General features: G+C 40.7%; 1 protein-coding gene across 2 annotated transcripts in view; it reads right to left on the reverse strand.

Moving 5' to 3' along the window:
• Positions 1-4371: 4371 nt before the first annotated feature.
• Positions 4372-24210, reverse strand: part of ZMPSTE24 (zinc metallopeptidase STE24) — a 45823-nt gene continuing 25984 nt past the window's right edge. For both annotated transcript variants that reach the window (XM_014828620.3, XM_014828621.3), the window contains 3 exons: positions 12081-12185; positions 9280-9423; positions 4372-6113 (listed from right to left, as the gene is read on the reverse strand). In XM_014828620.3, coding sequence (XP_014684106.3) covers positions 5889-6113; positions 9280-9423; positions 12081-12185 — 474 coding nt within the window. In that variant the 3' untranslated portion in view covers positions 4372-5888. The remainder of the gene's footprint in view (positions 6114-9279; positions 9424-12080; positions 12186-24210) is intronic.

Here is a 24210-nt window from a genome sequence, read left to right on the forward strand (position 1 = left end):
CACTAAGTTATTAGTGAATGAATAATATGCTCAGGATGCTCAAAGAAGACCCCCCAACAATCATCAGACATGAAGGAAGGGATCTGGTCTGAACTTTCTGTGTGGCTGAGGCGTGTTCCAAGATGGCACACAGCATCTAGGTTATTCCCTCCACTGCCAAGAACGGGGGCCTGCCCCTTGACATGAACTTCAGGAGAGAAAAATCTAGTGCAACAAAAATGAAGTAGGAACTCAGCTCCCCTGTCTGCAATTAGGAAAATGGGGATTCAGGAAGCCTAACAGAGTACCACGGCAAGACAGCCCAGCTCCTGCCTGGAGGTTCTGCAGCTTCTCCAGAATGTGGCCTGAGATGCCTCCGAGTCCCAAACTCGCCCCTGGCAGGGCTCCAGGAGTCTGGATGACGAGATTTTGTTTCAAGTAATTTAGCAAACCACTAATCTTCCAGCTAGACGGCCAGGGTCTAACCCACGCCATCAAAAAATCAGCAGAGAAAGGGGCTTTCAGCCAGGGCCCTAGTGTTTTCCTGACAGAGTCTCAAGTTGGCTGCTGGTCATTTTGGCAATTTATGAAGTGGGTATCGATATGGTGGCACTGGTGGGCTTAGAAGCAGATGAAGCCCTCTGCCAGGTTAGCACTGGCCAGAGAAAGGGAGCAGCAGGGGAAAGGCTGCTGTGAAGGATCCTGGTAGGGACAGAAATGTTCCCAGGATAAATGGTAGGCTTGTTTCTTACCCATAAAGCAAGGCTTCCATTGGTGATAGGACCCAGAGCCAGTTGCCTTGGTTATTGGGCCTCTGTCATGCTGCTCATGACATCACAATCAACTAAGTGGATCCAGCTCTAGGTGGACGAGGAGATGGCCTCTGCCTCCTTTGCATATCCTATCTGATAAGCACCTCAAACTCAACCTGCCCAAAACCAAAGTAAAAACTGAAGGCACCACCCTGCCTAACCCGCTCCTTCAGGAGACCCTATCTCAGTGACTAGTTCTCCCATCTACCCGGGACCCAGGCCTGAAACCCGCATCATCTTTAACTCCTTCTGTCTTCATTCCTTACCACAAACTCATCTCCAACCTTGTTAGTCTCTCCTTTCCACTCCTTTGTTTAGCAAATATTCATTCATTCCATAAACACTGTTCTTTGTCTCCCCAAGTAGAATGTAAGCTCCCTGAAGGCAGGGGATTTCCAGAGTCGACAACAATGTATGGTATTTAGCAGGAACTTAATATATATTAGGTAAATGAAGGATTATATTATTCAGGATAATATCCATACGCTTTATTATGGAACACAAGCCCCTTAGACCTGGCCTGGCTGCTTCTCCAGCCCCATTTCTCACTCCTAACTTCTTGCAATTCCTAAAATGCCCTATGTTCTCATGTTTTTGTACCCTGTTCCCTGGAATACCACCCCTGTGCCCTTCTTTGTCTGGCTGATTTCTACTCCTCTTTCAAAACCCGATCACGTCTTCTAGTAATCCTCTCCTCACCTAACTGCCAGCTGGGTTAGGCACTTCTGTTCTTGCGCTTATCTACATCTTAGCAATTATGGTGAGTTAGTAATATCATTATTAACAATTGTTATCATCGTTAACCAATTCTTGAGCTCTTATTATCATGGGACTGCAAATGTTATCTCATTCTACCCTTCCAACAGTCCCGTAAAGCAGGGATTACCCCCTTTCATCACGTTAAAAAATAAAAATCTCTCATACCCACTTCCGCCTTTAATAAAGCTACCATCCCATATTTTTGCTCCCTTTGATAGGAATAAAGGTTGTCTAATTTGGCTTCTAGCTCACCACTCTGTCCTTCTCAGATTCCTTTGCTGGGGTCTCATCTCCCCAGGATCTGAAAGTCAGAGTGCCACGTGGCTTGGTCCTTGGACTGCAACTTTTTCTCTCACTTCTCTCAGGATCTTATTCAGTTTCATGGCCTTAAATTCCATCTATATAGTCCCAACCCAGATCTCTCCCCTTAATTCATTTATCCAGCTGCCTACTCAACATCTCTCCTTAGATATCTAGTAGACATCTCAATTTTAACATGTCCAAAATGTTTAAATGATCTGCCCCTCCAAAATCTCCTCCTTCTCCTCCCCCCCACCCCATCTCAGTTACTGGCAACTCCGTCCTTTCAGTTGCTTAAGCTAAATATGCTGGAGTCATCCTCTACTCCACGTTTTTTCTTGCAGCCACATCTGATCCATCAGCAAATCCTGTTGGCTCAGCTTTCAAAATATTTCCAGAATCCAATCACTTATTACAACCTCCCCAATTACCACTCCAGACTAGCACTATTTTTATTTCTTGCCTGAAGTACTGAGAGCCTCTCAACTAGTCCCCTTGCTTGCACCCTTGCTCCTCAACACAGCAGCGAGTGATCCTCTTAAAACTTAAATCAGATCATGTCACTCTTTGGCCCAAAATCCAATGGCTTCCACTGCACTCTAGGAAAAGCCTGAGTTCTTAAAATGGCCTACACGGCCCTGTAAAATCCGGCTCATCCTTACCTGACATTATCTCCCACCATTTCCTTCTAGCATACCCCAGCCCAGCCACTCTGGCCTTCTGGTGTTTTTCAAACAGACCAGGCTCACTCCCACTTGAAGGCCTTTACACCTGCTGTTCCCTCTTCCTAGAATGCTCTCCCTGCAGACACCTGCTTAGACCATTCTACGTCCTTCAGGTTTTTGTTCAAACGTTGCCTTCGGCGATGCCTTTTTATGACCACTCTACTTAAAATTGCAACACCCTCCCTACCGACACAAACACCTCAGGCCCTCCTTTCTCTCCAAGATATAGATCACCATTTGACAGCTGTATTTTGATTGTCTGTCTCCCCCACACTAGAATGTAAACTGCCGGAGGTGAGGAATTATCCTATTCGTTTATTTACTAATGCGTCCCGGCAGGGGCTCCATATCTGCTGACTAATAACAGATGGAGAAATGAAGGCTTGGTCAAGTTTCTCACCCAAGGTCTTACTAGTAAGTGGGGTGCTGCATTCTAGAGCCCTGGATTGTAACGTTAAGTTATACCTTCCCTGTTTATCAGCCATCATGCAGAGAGCCAGAGGGCAGCTGTAACTGGGAGGTAGAGGCTGTTATCTGAGACGCTGGCTTCATCCTGCTCACTAGATGCGGGCAGTCCTGCTTTCACAGGTTATTAAAAAACATGTCTCTGGTCAAATGGTTTAGGAAATCCTCCTCCCTGGAGACCATCCTGGAGAAGAAAAGAGCCAGAGGTTTCCCTACCCGTAACGTCAGAACTTGGCTATCCCACTCCACCATGGACTATTTCTGTCTTCCCACGGAACTATACTTAGCCTGACACACAAGTTACTTGCTCACATCCTTGTGGTCTTGAATCAGAAGTCTGTGGCTGTAAGTTCTCTGTAATTTTCTTTGTATAGCACTTAGGAAAGAACTTAAGGCCCGCAAGTGGTACTTAGTAAGCTTTCTGCTAATGATGCCAGAACACTCAAAACAGTCAAAGCTACAGAAAGCACGTATGCACAAAGAATCCAAAGGATTGATGAAAAAGACCGGGTGGAAGAAGGTTCCTCAGGGAGGGGAAGACTACATAAAGGATTAGGGGTGACAGTGAGAACACAAAGGCAAAGGGCAGGCTGGGACCATCTCTGGTACTAAAATCATTGAAGTAATGCCAGGAATTCTGCTCCTATCCTAAACAGAGGTAGAATTTACTAGGAGCTCTCACATTTCAGCAAAGGGCCAAGTCAGATAAAGGCACTATATACACAACAGGGACTCAGCCTTAGCTTCAGAGGTCAAACCTGCTGAGGCCATGCCGTTTTCCTTGAGGCCTTGATCTACTTGACTCTGCCCCTGCATATGTGCCGAGTATTAGGGTGCAGAGTGCCGCCTCTTTCTCTCCTTGGTTGACCTCTCCACTCCTTCCCCTGATTGGTTAAGACCTCAAGAACCTACCAGTATCCTCTGGCCATTCCTATGTCTCTGCCATTCATAAACTGTAGGTGACTAGGTCAAAACAATCACGTATTAAAAAGCTAATTATTGCTGTCACATGTAAGGAAGACCAAAGAGGCAGGTGGAGCAGAGCAGACAGGCCCAAGACAATTTGAGGTTATGAAGACGGAGAAGGAATGGTTCTGAATGAAGCTTCTGAGGAAGCGTCAGCAAGAACAGGTGAGGCTCTGGAGCAGAGCAGGAGGAAGGCGCTGAGGCAGACTGCGAGTGAGGCACAGGGATGCTGCTGACGTCACTCAGCACCAGGGCCATCTCTTCAACTACTCTTCATGTGCTAGCACCCAGTTCCTCTGCGGTGAGAAATGTACATCTAGGTAACAAATGACACACAAATTCTGTCAAATTAAAGACAAAGTACATACATCCACATTGGCAATTTTTAATGTTTCACTTGTGCAGAACTGAAATTTGTATTTAAAGGCACAGAAGGAAGGAAAGGCAGTTATCACAGCGTGAATTCACAGAAAAAGGATGCTGGATAAAATCACAGGACTGTTCCTTTTTATAGCCTTAGGAAAATAATAATGCAGTACTAAACTAGATCTTTATTTTTATTATAATTCCATGTAAAGACATCACCCAAACATCAGCTGAACAAAAGACTTTCTGGCCAGACACCAAGGGTGCACAGTTGATCCCATTTTGGAATAAATGCCCAGAAGGTAAACGTCACCAGTGAGTGGGAACTCTGGGCACAAAGTCAGTTCTCATTCAGAAAGTGGACAGAGATTTGAAGCAGTCAAACATGCAGCTCTGAAAACTGCAAAAGAAATTTTTCATGACATTTGTTTTGAAAATAAAAATTATCTGCACATCAACTGCTAATTTTCAAAACTGGAATCAGGCCTGATTAAACAGTGTGTATGTATGACCTACTGATAAAAATTACAAAAATAAAAACAAATTCTTCTGTCCATGAGAGAGATAGAAAACTATATTTTTTCCTGTAATATCATAAGAGAAACATCAGTAATTCACCCTTATGTCTCTTAAAATGTCAATTCTTCTTCTTTCCACATTCTGCCACTTTAAAAACAGAAAAACTTGTTTAACATGGGAATTTTTGCTAAGTGAAAGAATGCACTATTTATCGAATAAAAGAGTATGAATGAGAAAAAGCTGAATGTTTCGGAAAATACTAGTTTACCCCTAATGGGATCATACCTACCAGGCAGAAGGAAAGACAAAGACTGAGATTTTCTTAAAAACAAAAAGAAAATCCAATGATTTAAAACATTCTATACATAATTTCTAATTTCAAAATACTATCAGAAACTCCTGATCAATGTGTAGACGAGAGAGGGAACAGAGAAATTCGATAGAACAGTGAGCACATTTTTAACTACTTTCATTTAAATAACACCAGCCTTACCAATTATTAACCTTCTTTCTTACTTAAAACACTGATTGGCCAGGTTAAATCATAATAGCATGAAAATAAAAATAAGTCTCAACTTAGGTATGAGCACAACTATTTGGAACCACGGTTTCTGCCTTACAGAGAAGACTCAGAGGTGGTGTCCCTCCTTTAAATATATGCCCCCAAACACTTTATATATGCAGATTCCATATAAATGTGTAAATAAAACAAGCTCTGTATTTTCTCAAATAATTTTACAAGTTGATGGTAAATTAGATTTTAAGGATAAAACTATGCCTTTAAAAACATTAAGCCACAACATTTCATCCAGTGTTTTCTTTAAGAAATGAATTATTAAAATCATTTTTGAAATGAGATATTAAATGTATTGAAATCTTGGCTTTTCTGTACTTAATAATTTTTCTTTAAAAAAAAAGTTTAAAAACATCAAGAGCTGGAACATGCTGCCAGGACAGAAATAATCAGAAATGTCTTCAGTCGCAGACCCTGGGCAACTCAGTCTTGTTTTGAACTTTTCAAAGCTTGAAGTCTCTCTAGTAGTGGTGGATGAGAATAGTGCCACATTGAAAACAGCCAGTCAGAAACAGGGAATCCCAAGTTATCTTTGTTTAGTTTGATTAAAGCAGAATATAAGTCTTTAGCCTTCCCAAGTTTCTTGGCAAACGCATCAGCTTGAAACTCAAATCTGCGGCTTAGGACCGTGAGGCAAAAAGAAAGAACCTGAAAAAGTAAATAAAAAGGTTTTAACCACTGCCCACCTCTCTGTTGTCCCTGAAGATTTCATGAGCCAAGACCCAGAGGAGGTTTGGCTCCGGATGAGAGAAACAGCCGGCCAAGAGAAAGATCACTAGTATTTAGGAAACTACGGTGGGGGAATTATTATAAAATGAGCTTTTTTCCCCCAAGCAAACAGATCAGAAACAGATATATATCCAAATAATGCTATTCTTACCAAAAAATACTAATTTTTGAGAATTACCATGTGCCAGGCACTGAGTTAGGTGCTTACGTATTCTCCAACAATCCTACAAGGTAATCACTCTGACTCCTGTTTGACAGGTGAGAAGGGGGAAGGTCAGAGAGGTTAGGAACTTGTCCGACACAGCTGGAAGGGGAAGCGCTGCCGTTCTCGATGACTCCAAAGCCCACCCACAGCACCCTCCTCAGAGTCCAAGTTAAGCTGCACCGATTTATAGTCAGACTCTTTTAAAAACATTCTTGGGACCAGGCCCGCGGCCGAGTGGTTAAGTTTGCGCACTCCACTGCAGCGGCCCAGGGTTTCGCCAGTTCGGATCCTGGGTGCACTCACCAAGCCATGCTGAGGCGGCATCTCACATGCCACAACTAGAAGGATCCACAACTAAAAAAAATATGCAGCTATGTACTGGGGGGCTTTGGGGAGAAAAAGGAAAAATCAAATCTTTTTTTTAAAAAAAAACAAAACATGCTTGCTCATTTATCCACCTTTAAAGGACAATGACAGTCTTCACTGAGAATATTCTAAAAAACATGCTACAGCCTCCAACTGTCTCAAAATTGAATTTTGAGCTATGGCAGCATCACCCAACTAAACAGTCAATCTCCGAAGGTGACTACTACAAAGGGGATAAATTTCATTTGAAAACATATATTTCTGAGGGAAAAATAATTTATTTGCATACTGAAGTATTTCTTACCTTAAAATACTTCAGCATTAAAACAACAAGAAAAGTTAAAAATAGTCTCTCATTTGTACCTGTTATTGCTACCAGTAAATACAAGATTTCAAAATAAAGTCTGGGAGTTCCCCATCCTTTTTTAGATATGTTTAAACCTAATATCTGAATTCTGCCTGAAATTTCTTTCCAAATCTTGAATATACTTTTTGGATAGAATCATTAACTCATCTCTCTCTCTCTCTCCTAATTTTAAGAGTCCCAGGCCAACTGTTCTTTGAGTCTCACTGTAACACATAAATAAAAACATAAGCAGATACTAACCTGCACCAATCTGCTCTGCTATAGGCTTCCAAACTCTTCTTAAGAAGGAAATTTTCTCATTTTCCCCAGGAAAATATCACTTTCCTATCATGACTTCTTAAATGCTGATTTTAACATAAGGTTTTGTTTAAATATCTAGTTTTTTTGAAAGAAATCTCCTGGGCTCACCAAGAATTTTAAAATAGTTGCTGATATCTCTGTGTATTAAGCACATTTCAAATTACCCCACATTTATTTAGACTTTTTTTTTTGTTGCAGAAGATACACCCTGAGCTAACATCTATTGCCAATCTTCCTCTTTTTTGGCTTGAGGAAGATTAGCCCTGAGCTAACATCCGTGCCAGTCTTCCTCTACTGTGTACGTGAGTCACTGCCACAGCACAGCTGACGAGTGGTGTAGGTCTATGCCCAGAATCCAAAGCCAGGAACTTGGGCTGCCGAAGCAGAGCACACTGAACTAAACCACTACGCCACGGGGCCAGCCCCTATTTAAACATTTTTGAAGTGAACTCAACCACTCAATATAAGGAAACAAACAAAACAAAAAACCCTTTGAGCAGCCCAGTTAGAGGCCACAAAGGATAACCACTAACACTAGTGATGCCTTTACTAATAAGAGGACCCTTCTACTCGGCAGGATCTAGTAACTCTTATTTAATGAGTCTGACTGTCTGATTTCCCAGTCTTCAGTAGGTTAAAGAAGAAACTCAGAGAGGGATGATGACTGTAACAGAGAGTCACATTGATAGTAGCAAGGAATACCAGCCTGACAGTGAGGGAAGAGACAAGAAAATTAGTTAAATAAATAAATAGCACAACTGCTTAAAATGCAGAGCAGCCTGGGGTCGTTAGTATACACAGCTCAGGGTCCTTACAGTATTTCTGAACTGTGACAGAAGACAGAAGTCACAGTATCATCATAAAGTGTTCTCTAACCTCTTTAAGCAGTACAAATTGTACAAGGCATTTTATAACTATTTACAACAAAAGTTAAAACAAAAAATTAAAACATTTAGAGTTTAAAGATAATAAATCTCAGTCCTTGGTAAAACTTGTTTGGTTTATGTGGACAATGCTACACAAATATGAACTATTTCTCTCCATTTTTCTTTCCTGGTGCCTAACCACCCCAACCCTGCCCTTTTTAATGGAGAAACAGGATTCATTTAGCTCATCTAAAAACCTTAACTCTACAACCTGTCCCAAGAAAGAATTCTTCTGAACGAAGACATCTCAAGATCCCCAATGTTATTTCTTAGCTAATCTGGAAGACTTATAAATACCAGGACACGTGCCATCATCAGATTCATTCATCTACAGTCTCATCAATCCACGTTTCATCACATACGTGGAGGCCCTTTACCGAGCAGTCACGGAGCAGTGATTCTTAAACTTCACTCAGCGTCAAGGGCCAAGTCTGACTCAGAGGGTCTGGGGTGGGCCCCTACGGCTGTTCTGAGGCAGGTGGTCAGGGAACGTAAGCAGAGGAACACTGTCATCTGGCCTCCCTTATCTAGTCACAAGTATATACTCAATTATTACTTGTTTCATCCCCTCACACACAGATTTTCACCAAGTACTGGTGAATATGTGTCCAGTACATAGCACTGCAAGAGTTAACCTCCATTTACCAAGTGTCTGAGGTGTGTGTTAGATCAAGGTTTTCACCACTCAAGTCTAATTCTCTACTTTTTCCCCCTAACAGTATGTAAGCATTTGCTTATTTGGGCTTGGGTTTTTCTGCTACTTTCTTTTACCTGCCAGTAAATCAAGGGACTAAAAGACTTTGTTTCATCTACTTGTTAAAACTATACAGTTTTGCTTATTTCTTTTTTCACTACCCTAAAGGTTCCAGATCTGAAAGAGGCAAGGGCATATGTGAGATAATTTTAAAGATTATACGTTACCTCATTGTAAGGTGAAAAAATAAACTGGAAGATGATCAATAGCCCAATTAGAGTGGGTTGGCTGTCATAAAAACCAAATGCAGCAAAAAGCTCCTTTCGACCAATTAATACAGCAAACAAGAAAAAACACAGGAAAGAATTCATCTAGAAAGAAGGACACAAAATTTCTAAGTTATTGCCAAGGTGATTTCACTGTGGGATCAGTAGTACCAAAAAAGTAGAACAAGACATCATCGTGTGATTTTAAGAACGGTGTTAGTGTGATCACAGAAAAAGTTATTTAGGTAGTTTTATAGTTTTGCTCTTACTCTAGAAAGGAAAATAAAATTTTCCCAAGTGTATAAACTGTAGAGTTTTCTATAAGTACAGGCTTCAATGGAGCCTCCTATCATTGAGGGTCTAAAGTGGTCAACAGCAAAGGGATATTTTCTTTCTGTAAAAAGTTAAAGGACTAGAATGGATTCTGGCTTTGTTTGCACTAAACCATAACCAGACGCAAGGCCTCCCACCTGACCTTGATTTGGAGGCTCCAAAGAAACAGGCTTCCCTTGAATTCCCTTTAGGACCACTGGAGCTAAACTCAACAATTAGCAAGGTCCACAGAGATAAATATATCTTTAACAATAAATGAGAGAAAAAAAAATCAAAAGTCTACACCAAAATACAACTCCTTGGACTAAGGTTGGAGAACAAATACCATTCTTTCCCTTAGCAGATGAGGATCTTGGAGGCCACGTATACCATATTTAAGCGTGCTGCTCCAAACCATTTACCAGGTGACTCAAACAGCTGCCAGCTTAGAGTGGGGCTCAGAGCATGAAAAGGCTCGCCGGTGCCCCAGGACGAAGCATGAGCAGCTCTGCCACTCAGTGGGTCCCATGTGACAAGCTCCGATCGGAAAACCACCGGGAAGGCCCCTAGAATTATTAGCTACACATTCCATTTTCATCAAGTAACCACTGCCCTTCTGAGAAGTAACTTTTGGTTTGCAACTGGGCCCTCCCAGAGACTGATTCCTACCGGGGGACACCAGGGTCCTGCAACCTGAGCTGCTCCTCCTGAAATGGATGCTATGTTGATCCATCTAGCCAGGAAACTGGTTTGCCCAGAAACACTCCATCACCAGGCACAGGCAGTATATAAAGGAGTGGTAACGAAAGTGATGAAGGCAGAAGTAAGTTAAATGAGCAGGCGGCTCACACTCCTAGTGTGCCAACTCCTGCCACTCTGCCACCCCTCAAGCAACCCTTACTCATGAGGAACTCCCTATAATAATCTGAGGAGAAAAAACTGGAGCCTATTTTACAAATAACTTAATACAATATGCTGGCACCAGCTGAAAGGAGACCGCTGTGGCACTATAGAACCAGCAGGGATGGCCCTAGAAAACAGTGGTAAACGGAAATACTCTCAGTGGGGAAAATGTTAAGTAGTATGTCTCGTTGTCCACTCAGTCTAGAAGGGTAGAGGGCCTGAGCTGAGGATATATATAGCAATTCACTGGCAGTGGGCAAATAATGGCTAGGCTGGATGATCAGGGCCATGGAACAAACCAGAGGATGGCTAACAAGGAGATTTGGAAAACAGGTATGTGGGGAAACTTCCAAAATTAGCACAGAGTATGATACTGCTTCAGCCTAATGTGTGTGCTCCCCAAGAGTCCCACCAGAGAGGAGGCTCTCGACGATCAGGCAGAAAAGATATCTGCTCTGTGGATGTTAGCCAGCCTCTTTCCCCAATCACTCTAGGACTTGGGCAAGTGGCTCATGAACAAAGTGGCCAAGGTGACAAGTGTGGACTCAATGGAGTAGTCAACAACACAGACATCCTCCCACTGGCTCCCGTTGAGAGCCCAATCCATCAGAAGAGGCAATCAACTCCAGCCCTGACAAGGTGCCACAGCTCAGGAAGTAGCTCACTAGCTTGTGGCAGGCTGATTCCCCTGGACCCCTTCCTTTATGAAAGGGGCAGTGACTTTCCTTATTAGACGGAACACTTACTTAGAACTTGGATTTGGACTTATTTAATGTCTTACTCACCACCATGTAACCATAAAACATAGCTTCAAGCCCAGGAACTCATTTTTATACCTAAAGAGGTAAGTGCCTCCAGGGGTTCACAAGTCTTCCCGTGTAATCTGTTACCCAGTCCTTCCAGAAAGGTACAAAGACCACTTAAGACTCAGTTCAGGCCACATATGCTCAGAACTAGTCAACGAAATATTGCACTATTTCACCGAGAGCCTGGAAACTGGTCACTCCGTTGGTGTAGAGGTATTAAGGCCCAGAGGAGGAATGTTACAGAAATTATTCTCTTCTTTATATTTACTACATTTTCCAATTTCTTTTCAATGAATGTAGAATGACTTTTAGATGAGACAAAAAGTTTTTAAAAAGGCATTCTAATATCCAACTTATCTAGGCTCACACCTTTTGATCTTCACAGCTCCTCTGGTTGGTTAAATGACTGTGGAGGCGGTGGTGATGATGGTGATAACAATAAATATTTATAGAGTACTTACCACATTCCAAGCACCACTCCAAACTCTTCACACGTATTAACACATTTAATTCTTACATCAGTCCTATGAGGTATTATCATTCAATATGGGAATGGAGGCAAAGAGAGGTTCAGGAACTTGCCTGAAGTCACACAGGAAGTAAGTCAGGGAGGCAGGACATGAAGCCAGGTAGCCTGGCTATGGAACTGTCTTAACCTCTCTACTGCATGACCTCTCATGCCTGTCCTACTTCTAGTTTGACTACCATGCCATAAAAACAGAATTGTCACTCCAAACTTACCTGGCTAATAATGATATTTTTGACTGTGTGTCCCAACTTCCAGTGCCCCAGTTCATGGCCTAACACAGCAAGCACCTCTTCATTTTTACATCCTTGTTTCTTACTCTGAATCAAAGAACAAATTGAAAATAAATTATCAAGAATCTTCAAAGTCTACACCTTTTAACCCAGTAATATCCCTTCTTAGATTCTAACTTAAGACAACAATCAGACTTTTATGGAAAATTGTTCATTCACTTAACAAAACATTCTCTGAACCGCTCCATGTTAAACACTGCGTGAGCACTGAAGAATCAGGAACAAGACAGAGCTTCCCTGACTTCATGAAGCTTACAGTCTCGTTTAGATTACAAAAGAAACTGGAAAAAACATAAATCTTTATCAATAGGACAATAGTTAAAGAAATCAGGACAGAGTCATGTGACAGCCATATCATAAACCCATTAGAAATTTTCTTTTCAAAGATTATACTGTGACATGGGAAAATGGTTTATCAGGTGAAGAAAGCAGGAAACAAAACTAAAAATACATAGTATGATTCCAATTATGAAAAAATGTGACTGTGTACTTAAAAATAGACAAATATAGAAAACAGACTGGAAGTATATAAAAATGTTAGTTTTTTCTATATGGTAGAATTACAGTGATGTGTAACTATCTTATATCTTTCCCGTTTTCCAGATTATCTACAAATAAGCACATATCACTTATGATCCCTCCAAATACACCATGAATTGCCATTTTGAAAATTGAGACTTCCAAGTTAAGATGGCAGAAGGAACATTCACATCTAATTTTATTCCTTCCAAAAGTCCCAATAAAGCTACAATCAAGAGATTTTTTTTTAAAAGATATAAACACACAAGGACTGGGAAAACAGGAGCAGTGACAACAGCAACACCATTTTGGAAGCAGGAAAGCAGACGCACAAATGATAATGGACTAAGCAGATCCCGGAAAGCAGAATACAAGCTGGCAGTGGAGAAAACAGAACCAGCCTGATTTACCCCACAGAGTCTTCAAAGGGCTTGGGAACTAACAGCACCAGGTACTTCTGGAACTGGGGAAACAGGGGGAGGTGGCTACAGCAAGAATGGGTGAGAGTTGTTTGAGAAATGGTTAAAGCTCCAGATTCCTTCTCTAGCTCCACACCAAATGGCAACTGCTACTCCCTCATTCCGGCAGAAGCCTGAAAGTTTATTCTCTCTGGATGGGGCAAAAAGAGAACCTTCAACTGGGGAGTCAACACATTTGAGGGCCAGAGTACACCAGCAATAGACTGCGTATCTGGTTACCTACTGCTACGGTGTGCTAAATATGGAGACTCCCTCTCCCAAGCCAACCCTCTCCCTCACTGGACTCCCACAACACTCCCCTCCAGGCAGAGGATTGGAGGGTGCTCCCAGCACTCCCTGGGAACTCTGACCACTCACCAGGAAAGACCTGAACATAGTAAAATCAGATTCCCCAACAAAAAGCCCACCCAGGCCTCCCTATAGTGAAGCTCAAAGTTGACGAGCCTTATGAATAGGCTCAAAGATTCCAAGCAGGTTTTCAGTCCCATTCTCTTACTAAGGAGTAGACAAACAAGAACTGCTAGATATGTAAGATAAGCCATCGAGACGGAAGACCAGGTGCAGAAAAAAACAATATGGAAGAAATAAAAATTATATAAGGAGAAGATTTAGAGAGATAAGATATTGCATCCATGGAAAAACAGAGGATGCTGTAAAAATGGAAAATTCAGAGAAAAATAATTCTTGGAAATTAAAGCTTAATAGAAGGATTGGAAGATAATGAGGGAATCTCTCAGTACATAGAACACAGAGATAAAGAAACGGAAAAACAGGGGGGAAAGATAAAGTTCAGTATAAGAAATCCAACACTCAAATAATAGGAATTCTGAAAAGAGAGAACAGAAAAAAGAGAGAGGAGGAAATCATCCACAAAACAATTTCAGAAATTTTCCTAGAACCAAAGGACCTCAATTTCCAAATTAAAAGGGCCCAACGCATAGCCAGCACAATGGATGAAAACAGACCCCCACCAAGCAAGTAAAACTTCAGAACACCGAAAGCTTCCAGAAGAGCAAAATAAAGGTAGCACACTCAGGAGCAGTAAGCTGAAGGGCTTCTAACGCTCCATCAGCAACGGTGCCATCAAGCAGACAACGGAACAACGCCTTCCCAACCCTGAAGGAAAAGCGTTGCCAATCTAGAAATCTATACCCCAGACAAAATGACAGAAAAAAGGACAGAAAAATGAAGACATTTTGATGCCACAACTCAAAAACTTTACCGTGTGACCTTTCTCAGGAGGTGGTGGAGGACATTCTCTCCACCAAAATGAAGGAGTAAAACTAAGGAACAAAAAGTCATGGAATACAGAGCACAGGAGATCCAACACAGGAGAGAAGTGAAGGAAATCTCCAGAATAAAAGGGAGGGGCGATCGTGGAATGACAACTGCACAGCAGATACAGAGGGCACCCCTCTACAGGGGTGCTAGATTTGAACAGCATGACTCAAAGGACAATCTGTTGAGGGCTGACATCATCACACACCCTCTGTCACTGCACCATCTTTTTAACCTGAAGAACCTAGCAGAGGATGAATACCACCAAGAGAAGGCAGTAAATCAACATGGATTCCAACCTAAAGAAAAAGAAAAGGACTATCAAGGATGACCACAAAGAGAAGTCCAATATCAGAGCTGAACAGCAGGACTCCAGAGAAACCACTCCAAAGAAAGAGAACAGAGATCTCTCCCAGGGCGTGAGAGGGAGGAGCGGACTAAAACTGATAAGGATGATGATGCAACTAACTTGTAGAAAATTAGATTAGTTAGTGGAAGTTGTGAGAAGAATTAGCAAAACGATACCAAGAAAACTAAGCACATCAAAAAAAAGCAATTATTAAGCAAGAGGGGAAAAAGGCAAGGCATGCTCAGCAGTGAATAATAATCACATAAGTACAACACTGTCTTACAATAACATTAACGACAATGTTTTAACATTGATTAAACCAAGAACTGGAACACGACTCTATTGGAAGAACCGGGGGAAAGCAGAGGCAGAGCAGATGTTAGGACAAGAGAGCTAAATCCTCATCTACCACAACTGAAAGCCAACAGTGTCAATAGATAAGAGCATATATATATATTATTTAGAAAAATGGAAATTGGTAAATGTTAGAAGACGCTAACAGAGTTGAAATCTGTGGGGAGAAGGGAGTGGAAAGCATAGAGAAGGGAGGAACAGGAGACTGCTATATCTTATTACAAGCTTTTTTGTACTCTGAACTTTTAAACAACATGCTTGTGTTAACTTCAATATAGTAAAAATTAATGTTAAAATTTGTTGGAACTCTGTTTCCTAATTTTAGTGTAACCTCTCAAATCAACATTTTATATATTTATCATGCATTATAATAAACATTTTTATTCATTTATTTTTATTCAACACATATGAAGACCCGGGCCAGGAAAGATGAAAAAAATAACAGCAACAGGGGCTGGCCCCGTGGCTGAGTGGTTGAAGTTCTGTGCACTCCACTTCAGTGGGCCTGGGTTTGTGGGTTCAGATCCTGGACATGGACCTAGTCCACTTGTCAGCCATGCTGTGGAGGCATGCTGCACACAAAATAGAGGAAGACTAGAACAGATGTTAGCTCAGGGCTAATCTTCCTCAAGAAAAAAAAAAAAATAGGAGGATTGGCTATGGATATTAGTTCAGGGTGAATCTTCCTCACCAAACAAAACAAAACAAAACAACAACAAAAGTTGCTGACACTTATTAAACAATGACTATCCACCAGGCCCCTTGTGCTAAATATTTAACATTTATTAACTCATTTATACATCACAACCATTATACAAGATAAGTACTCTTATTATTACGACTTTACAGATGAGAAAATGTAGGTACAGAGAAGTTAATTAGTTTTCTGATGGCCACACAGCCAGTAAATGGAAAATCTGAGATTTGAAGCCAAGAAGTCTGATGCCAGAGACCTGTGTTTTGAACTTTTATACCACTAAGAATGTAAAAGTAAATTATTCAACATTCACCAATCAAATAAACGATTTTAGTTGATACGTATACAATTTACATATTATTACAGTACTGTAAAATAATTAAACATAAATAAATGGTAGTCATTTTAATGATGAAATATGTTTACAAAGCCAAATAAAATTCTGTTTATAAACTTCCCAGATTCAATGTAAATAGTGCCAAGGCACAATGAACAATTTAATCTTATACACACAGTCATACATGTGCACACACATTCACTGATCAACACACACCTAAACACCTGCTTTTGGCAACATTACTAACTAGATAGTCTGCAAAACTCTCAAACATCTAAAAATGCTTCATAGGTTATAACAAATATCCTTTTAAACATACAGTTTAGTTCACTAGAAAATAAGGAAAAGTGAAAGGTGAGGAGTTGAAATTTGAGATCCCTCACATAAATCCATGAAGGGCTATACTCTGAGTCAAAGAGTGAGCTAGAAAAAAATATACTGGCAAAAACAACTCAATAGTGCCAAGTCTCATCTAAGTGGAAAAAGACAAGTCTCCTATTAAAATTAAAAATCATTATCTGCATGGTCCAGAAAACCTCAAGCTGAGATATTACAGTGCTTTGAGCTGGGTAGCACTGGGACAACCGACAGCAAATGCAAATCCTCTATTGAGGATTGTAACCTAAACCCAGACCCCTTGGGATTCTTAAAGATTAAGATCAGCAACGTATTATGAGCTCACAATAAAAATTACCAAATACTTCAGAAAACAAGCCAAAGTGAGTAAGAGCAGAAATAATAAAGAGCAGCATTAGCTCCATAAGACTTTGATCACGGAATTACCAGATACATAATATTAAAAAAGCATGCTTTGGGGCCAGCCCCGTGGCTGAGTGGTTAAGTTCACACACTCTGCTTCGGCAGCCCAAGGTTTCATCAGTTCAGATCCTGGGCACGGACCTAGCACCACTCATCAGGCCACGCTGAGGCAGCGTCCCACATAGCACAACCAGAAGGCCCCACAACTAAAATATACAACTGTGTACTGGGGGGCTTTGGGGAAAAGAAGGAAAAATAAAATCTAAAAAAAAAAAAAAATTAAAGAAAAAAAAGCATGCTTTATACAAATAAGGAAACTAAAAACATGAGGAAGAAACAAGAGACTACCAGAAACGACCAGACTGAGTTGAAAAGAACGAAATAGAACTATTTTTTTCTTTTTAAGGTATAGTTTTTGTGAGGAAGATTGGTCCTTGAGCTAACCTTCTGTTGCTAATCTTCCTCTTTTCTTTTCCTCCCCAAAGCCCCTGTACATAGTTGTATATCCTAGTTGCAAGTAATTCTAGCTCTTCTATATGGGATATCGCCACAGCATGTCTTAATGAGCAGAGTGTAGGTCTGTGCCCAGGATCAGAACCAGCAAACCCTGGGCCACTGAAGCAGAGCACACAAATTTAACCATTTGGCCACAGGGCCTGTCCTCCAAATGGAACACTTTTTTTTTTAAGATTGGCGCCTGAGCTAACAACTGTTGTCAATCTTCTTTTTTTGTTTTTCGCTTTTTTTTCTCCCCAAATCCACCCGGTACATAGTTGTATATTTAAGTTGTGGGTCCCTCTATTTGTGACATGCAGGACAGTGCCTCAATGTGGCCTGGTGAGAGGTGCCATGTCCGCACCCAGGACCCAAACTGGCAAAACCCTGGGCCACCGAAGTGGAGTGTGTGAACTTAACCCCTCGGCCATGGGGCTGGAGCCCCCAGATAGAACTTTAAGATTAAAACACAATAGGGGCCAGCCTGGTGGGGTAATGGTTAAGTTTGTGCACTCTGCTTCAGCGATCTGGGGTTCACTGGTTTGGATCCTGGGCGCAGACCTAGCACTGCTCATCAAGCCATGCTGTGGTGGCATACCACATAAAGGAGAGGGAGATCGGCAGAGGCGTTAGCTCAGTGACAATCTTCCTCAAGCAAAAAGAGCAAGATTGGCAACAGATGTTAGCCCAGGGCCAATATTCCTCACAGAGAAAAAAGTAAAATAAAATTAAAACACAATGAACTGGGCCGGCCCCATGGCAGAGTAGTTAAGTTTGTGTGCTCTGCTTTGGCAGCCCAGGGTTTCGCTGGTTCGGATCCTGGGAGCAGACATGGCACCACTCATCGAGCCATGCTGAGGCGGCATCCCACATGCCACAATTAGGAAGACCCACAGCTAAAAATATGCAACTATGTACCGGGGGGCTTTGGGGGGAAAAAGGAAAAATAAAATATTTAAAAAAAAATGATCTGGTTAAATAATAGATTAAATATATCTAAAGAAAGAATCAGTGAACTGGAATGTAGAGCTGAAGAAATTACAGAATGCAGCCCCAAGGGACAAATAGATAGAAAATATAAAAGAGTGGCTACCACTCGTGGGAGACAGGATGAGATGGTCTGACATTCATCTAACTGAAATTCCAAAAGATAGACTGGAGAAAATGGTCAACGATACACTCAAAGATACGATGGCCAAGAATTTTCAAAACTTCAGGAAAGACAGGAGTCCTTAGATTGAGGAATGACAATACATCACAAGTCGGACTGAGATAAACAAGTCCATACCTGCAGAACACGAAAATCAAAGAGAAATCTTAAGAACAACCAGAGAAAACTAAAAAGGAATGACAATAAACTCAGAGCAGACTTTTTCAACAGGAACAAAGTAAGCCAGAACACAATGGAAGAGTATCTTTGAAGTGCTAAGATAAACAGCTCAATAAGATAAATAGTCAACCTTCAATTGACATCCAAGAATGAGAGCGAAATTAAAACAATAACAGAATTTTCCTAAGAAATTTCTAAAACATATACTTCTGGAAGAAGGAAATTTCTAAAAGGAAGGTGTGAGATGAATAAGGAACGCTGAGCAAAGAAACAGGTAAGCATATGGGTAAATCTAAATAATGGCTGTATGAAACAATAATAATGCTAACTTGAGGTGCAAAAATTAAACAAGATAAAACTAAAATACAAGATGAAAGAGGTAATTGGATCAAAGTGTGTAAGGTCTCTGGATTGTTCAGGAAGCAGTGAAGATATTGCACATTTTAAGATTTTAAATTATGTGAGAATGCTTAATTTTTAACAGCAATCATTCAAAGAACAGTAATACAAGACCCTCCAAACCTGAATAACAACCCAAATGGAATTTTTTTTAAAACGCTCAATCAGTTCTAAAAAAAGGCAGGAGGGTATATGTGTGTATGTTTGGTGGTGAGAGTGGGGGTATGGAAAGGGCAGGAAAAAAGGGCATAAAATAATATGGTAGAAATAATTCCAACTATATCAGCAATCATAACAGATATAAATGAAATAAGCTTGTCACAAAAAAAAAGACAGTGATGGTTAGTTTGGATTTAAAACAACCCTAACAACAAAATCTGTCTATATGCTGTGTACGAGACATCTCAGACATAAGGACAGTAAGGTTAGAAGTAAAAAGATGAATGTGCCTAATACTATTTCCTCAGAAGATACTAATTGAAAATTGTAACTCTAAAATGGTTGAAATGGGGAATTTCATCTCAATAACTTTTTTAAAAAGTAAGAAGATGACACTTAACAAATATTAACCAAAAGAAAGCTGGCGCAGCTACAGTAGGATCAGACAACACCGACCTAAGGGCAAAAAGCATCGTTAGAGAGGGTCACAAAAGAATGATAAAAGGTTCAATTCGCCAGGAGAGTAGACTGATTCTAAATTTGTATGTACCAATAATACTATCACCTTAGAATAGATTAATTCAAAATTGTCAGATTTGCAAAGAAAACCTGATAAATCTATCATAATAGAGGAGGTTAACATACCTCTCTCAATAATTGAAACATCAAGCAAATAAAATATCAATAAAGATATAAAGATCTGAACAAAATAATAAACAAGTTTGATCTACTGGACATGTAAGTATCTTGCAACAAACAATTAGAGAATATACATCCTAGAAAGTGAAGACGAATGGTTTTGAAATAAACTCCAGCTACTTAAAAGGGGAAGTACAAAAAAACAGATGAAAATGGAATTGATTTTGTTTCATACAGTTAGGAAAAATGTAACCTAATGGAAACACAGGCAGCAAGATTTATTGGAATCTAGATATTCTACCACTTTTCTCCTCCTTCACCAATTTCTCATTTTTAAGGAAAATAACCACTTAAAGCGAGGCTGGGCAGACGCACGAGACGAGCAGGTAAAGAGATTTGCAAGATGGTATTTACATTTATTATCGGTTTTCCTTTTAAATATTAGAATTTAGGTCAGAGTATCTTTGGTAGAGAAAGAAAAGGATGAGAAAACTAACCTAGTTCTTTAAATGGCTAAGAGACACACGTGTCCTTGTACCTTCAGGGAATGGCAGTAAAGAAAGAGTAATGAATTAAAGCATCCATTAATAGAAATCTATTCTAAGGGGGAAATTAAGAGGTGCAATGAAGATGTACTGACAAAGCTATTCACTGCAAGAATATTAACAGCAGCAAAAAACTGGAAACAATCCATATTTCCAACAAGAGGAGGATGAAAAAAATAATAGTTTAGAAAGACTAGAAATATATATAGTAAGATGTTTATGGTTAGTTGGCTTATTCCTGTTTTCTAACTTTTCTATTACTTTAGTAATAAGCAAAAATATGGCTGTCTTTGTTTAATAATAATAATGATGGGGGGCAGCCCAGTGGCGCAGCGGTTAAGTTCTCAAGTTCTGCTTCAGTGGCCTGGGGTTCGCCAGATTGGATCCTGGGTGCAGACCTACGCACTGCTTGTCAGGCCACACTGAGGTGGTGTCCCACATATAAAATAGAGCAAGATGGGCATGGATGTTAGCTCAGGGCCACTCTTCATCAGCAAAAAAAGAGGAGGATTGGTGGCAGATGTTAGTTCAGGGTTAATCTTCCTCAAAAAAAAAAAAAAATGATAATGGGGCCAGCCTGGTGGCATAGTGGTTAAGTCGCGTGCTCTGCTTCAGCAGCCTAGGGTTCGCAGGTTTGGATCCTGGGTGTGGACCTGTGCACCAGTAGTCAAGCCCTGCCGTGGCGTCACCCCACATAGAAAACAGAGGAAGATTGGCACAGATGTTAACTCAGTGACAATCTTCCTCAAGCAAAAAGAGGAAGACTGACAACCAATGTTAGTTTAGGGCCAATCTCCCTCACCAAAAATGATAATGATGATGATGATGATGATGATAACTGCTCCGACTCATTAATGGCCCAGGCACTGTATGTATTAGATATTTTGTATATAGTTCATTATCTCCACTACTATAAGGCCATTATCATTAGCCTCATTTTATATAAAGAAACACGGTCCTCAGGCTACTGTTTTCACTAGTTACCTGCTTCACAGTATGAATTATGAATTCTTTCATGAAACAACTAGTTCTCTATTTGATAGCATAGGCTCTTGTCTCTTGAAGTCCAGGTTTAGGAAGCTATTTAGAACTGCATGGAGTCACATTCAGAGATACAGAATGAAAAGAGCTTAAACAAGGATCACTTTCCACAAAAAGGAGACTTGCTTATTTGTGGGAGATTGTCAGACAAAATTGGATTGTCTTTTCTTCTCATACTAATTTCACATAAAAGAACAGAAAATAAGTACCGCACATCTTTTACTTTTCTATAGCACTTTCCTTTTTATAAAATTAATACAGACTCATTTGTTCCTCACAACATCAAGCTGGGCAAGATGGAAGGTATTATCTTCATTTTAGAGATAAAGAAAAGGAAGCTGAGAAATTAAAATGTCTTGCTTGAGATCATCTTGCTAATAAACAGTGCGGAAAACTCACCCCCACATTCCGGAGCTTGTGCCCTTTCTATTACACATCACCCAGGTTTTCACATAACCTTGGCACGTGCTAGGGAAATACTTGTTTTCTTCTCCAAAAGGGCAGCTTTTCTATACAGCTTTTACATAGTTTTAATTTTCCTCTTACTTAAACTGCTTTTGAGACAGGTTTTCCAACTATTCTAATTGTCTCCTGAAGGGTAAAATTCCAGAGAGTTAAGTTTCCTAGACGTCTTTTAAAATGTTAATAGCCAGTATGGACACATTCATCAAAATGTTAACAGTAGCTATCTCTAAGAGGAGGGGTTTCAGAAAACCTTAGTTTTCTTCTTTTTTTTTTTTTTTGAGGAAGATTAGCCCTGAGCTAACATCTGCTGCCAATCCTCCTCACTTTGCTGAGGAAGACTGGCCCTGAGCCAATATCCAAGTCCATCATCCTCTACTTTATACTTGGGATGCCTGCCACAGCATGGCTTGACAAGCAGTGCATATGTACGCACCCGGGATCCGAATCAGCGAACTCTGGGCCGCCAAAGCAGAACATGCGAACTTAACTACTGTGTCACTGGGCTGGTCCCTTAGTATTCTTCTTTAAATTTCTGTGAAAAATGAAATGCTCCAGGGGCCGGCCTGGTGGCGCAGCAGTTAAGTGCGCACGTTCCGCTTTGGTGGCCCGGGGTTCGCTGGTTCGGATCCGGGGTGCAGATGTGGCACCGCTCAGCAAGCCAAGCTGTGGCAGGTGTCCCACATATAAAGGAGAGGAAGATGGGCATGGATGTTAGCTCAGGGCCAGCCTTCCTCAGCAAAATGAGGAGGAGTGGCAGCAGATGTTAGCTCAGGGCTAATCTTCCCTAAAAAAAAAAAAAAAAAAGAAAAAAGAAATGTTTCACTGTCTCTATATCATCCAGACTTAAAACCGTCTTTGCATCTCCCACTGCCTCGTACACAGTAGGCGTTCAGTAGGAGGTGCTGAATAAATCACAGTTTCCTCAGCTTCTGCCTCATCTGTGTACTCTCTGTGATTATTTACTTAACTTTCTTTAAATGAATTCAATTTTTAAAACTTAGCCTTATCTTAAATTACAATATTCATGAAATCGCAATATGCTAGTTTTATCTTTTTCGTAATATACATTAGCAAATATCTAGCTATTCAAATTTAAAATACTGATACACTACCTGAAATCATCTCATCAGTGGCACAGGCACTAGAAAGCAACACAGTGAGTGCTGAGTCCACTGTGACCTTCTCCTTCTCTCCCCATAGCAGTAATCAAGGACTTTAACGCAGGCCCTCATCATTCCATGCTTCTCTTGGGCATCTTGATGCAACAGACCCCTAGAAGTCTCCCTGCCTCCAATCTTTGCTCTATCCTATACGCTCTCACCAAATTTTAATCTTCCTAAAAGAAGCTTTGGCCTCTACCCAAATCAATCTAAATTTTCCAGGCCACTGGAAACAACCACTTGATGTCCTCAGAAGTATTTTATAGACTGGCTATTTTCTGGCCTACCTTTCTATCCCCATCTACAAGAATCCATTTTATCATTAGTCTCAGAATAGCCATTGTGTCATTTTTTGTCTCTATAGCTTTATTCATCCCATATCTTCAACCTGAAAAGGCCCATCCCCAAGTCAAAATTCTGCCTAGTTCAAATATCGTCTCTTTTAAGAAACCCGTCTGACCATTAGGTCTGCATTAACTTCTTGTTCGCTTGATGAATGGTATGTAGGTCTGTGCCTGGGATCAGAACCCATGAACCCTGGACTGCTGAAGTGGAGCGCACAACTTAACCACTACACCACCAGGTCAGCCCCCTGCATCAATTTCTTAATTTCTAAAAGCCACACTATTTCAGCCACTCATGATATTTACCACACTTCACCTTAAACTATGGGCTATTTATATACATATCTAGTCTCCTCTACTTCAGGTTCTTCAGGGTAGGACTATGTCTAATGTATCTTCATCATGTAACTTACACATAGATGCTAAAATATTTGTAGTTATCAACAAAATAAAGCAGGCTCTTCAAGAAGCCAGCAAGGGGTCAGCCCAGTGGCATAGGGGTTAAGTTAGCACACTCTGCTTTGGCAGCCCAGGGTTTACAGGTTTGGATCCTGGGGGCGGACCTACACACCGTTCATTAAGCCATGCTGAGGTGGAGCTCCACATAGAAGGACTAGAAGGATCTACAACTAGGATATAAAACTATGTACTGGGGCTTTGGGGAGGAAAAAAAAAGAGGAAGATTGGCAACAGATGTTAGCTC

The sequence above is a fragment of the Equus asinus genome, chromosome 5, assembly GCF_041296235.1.
Source record: "Equus asinus isolate D_3611 breed Donkey chromosome 5, EquAss-T2T_v2, whole genome shotgun sequence".
Lineage (NCBI taxonomy): Eukaryota > Metazoa > Chordata > Mammalia > Perissodactyla > Equidae > Equus > Equus asinus.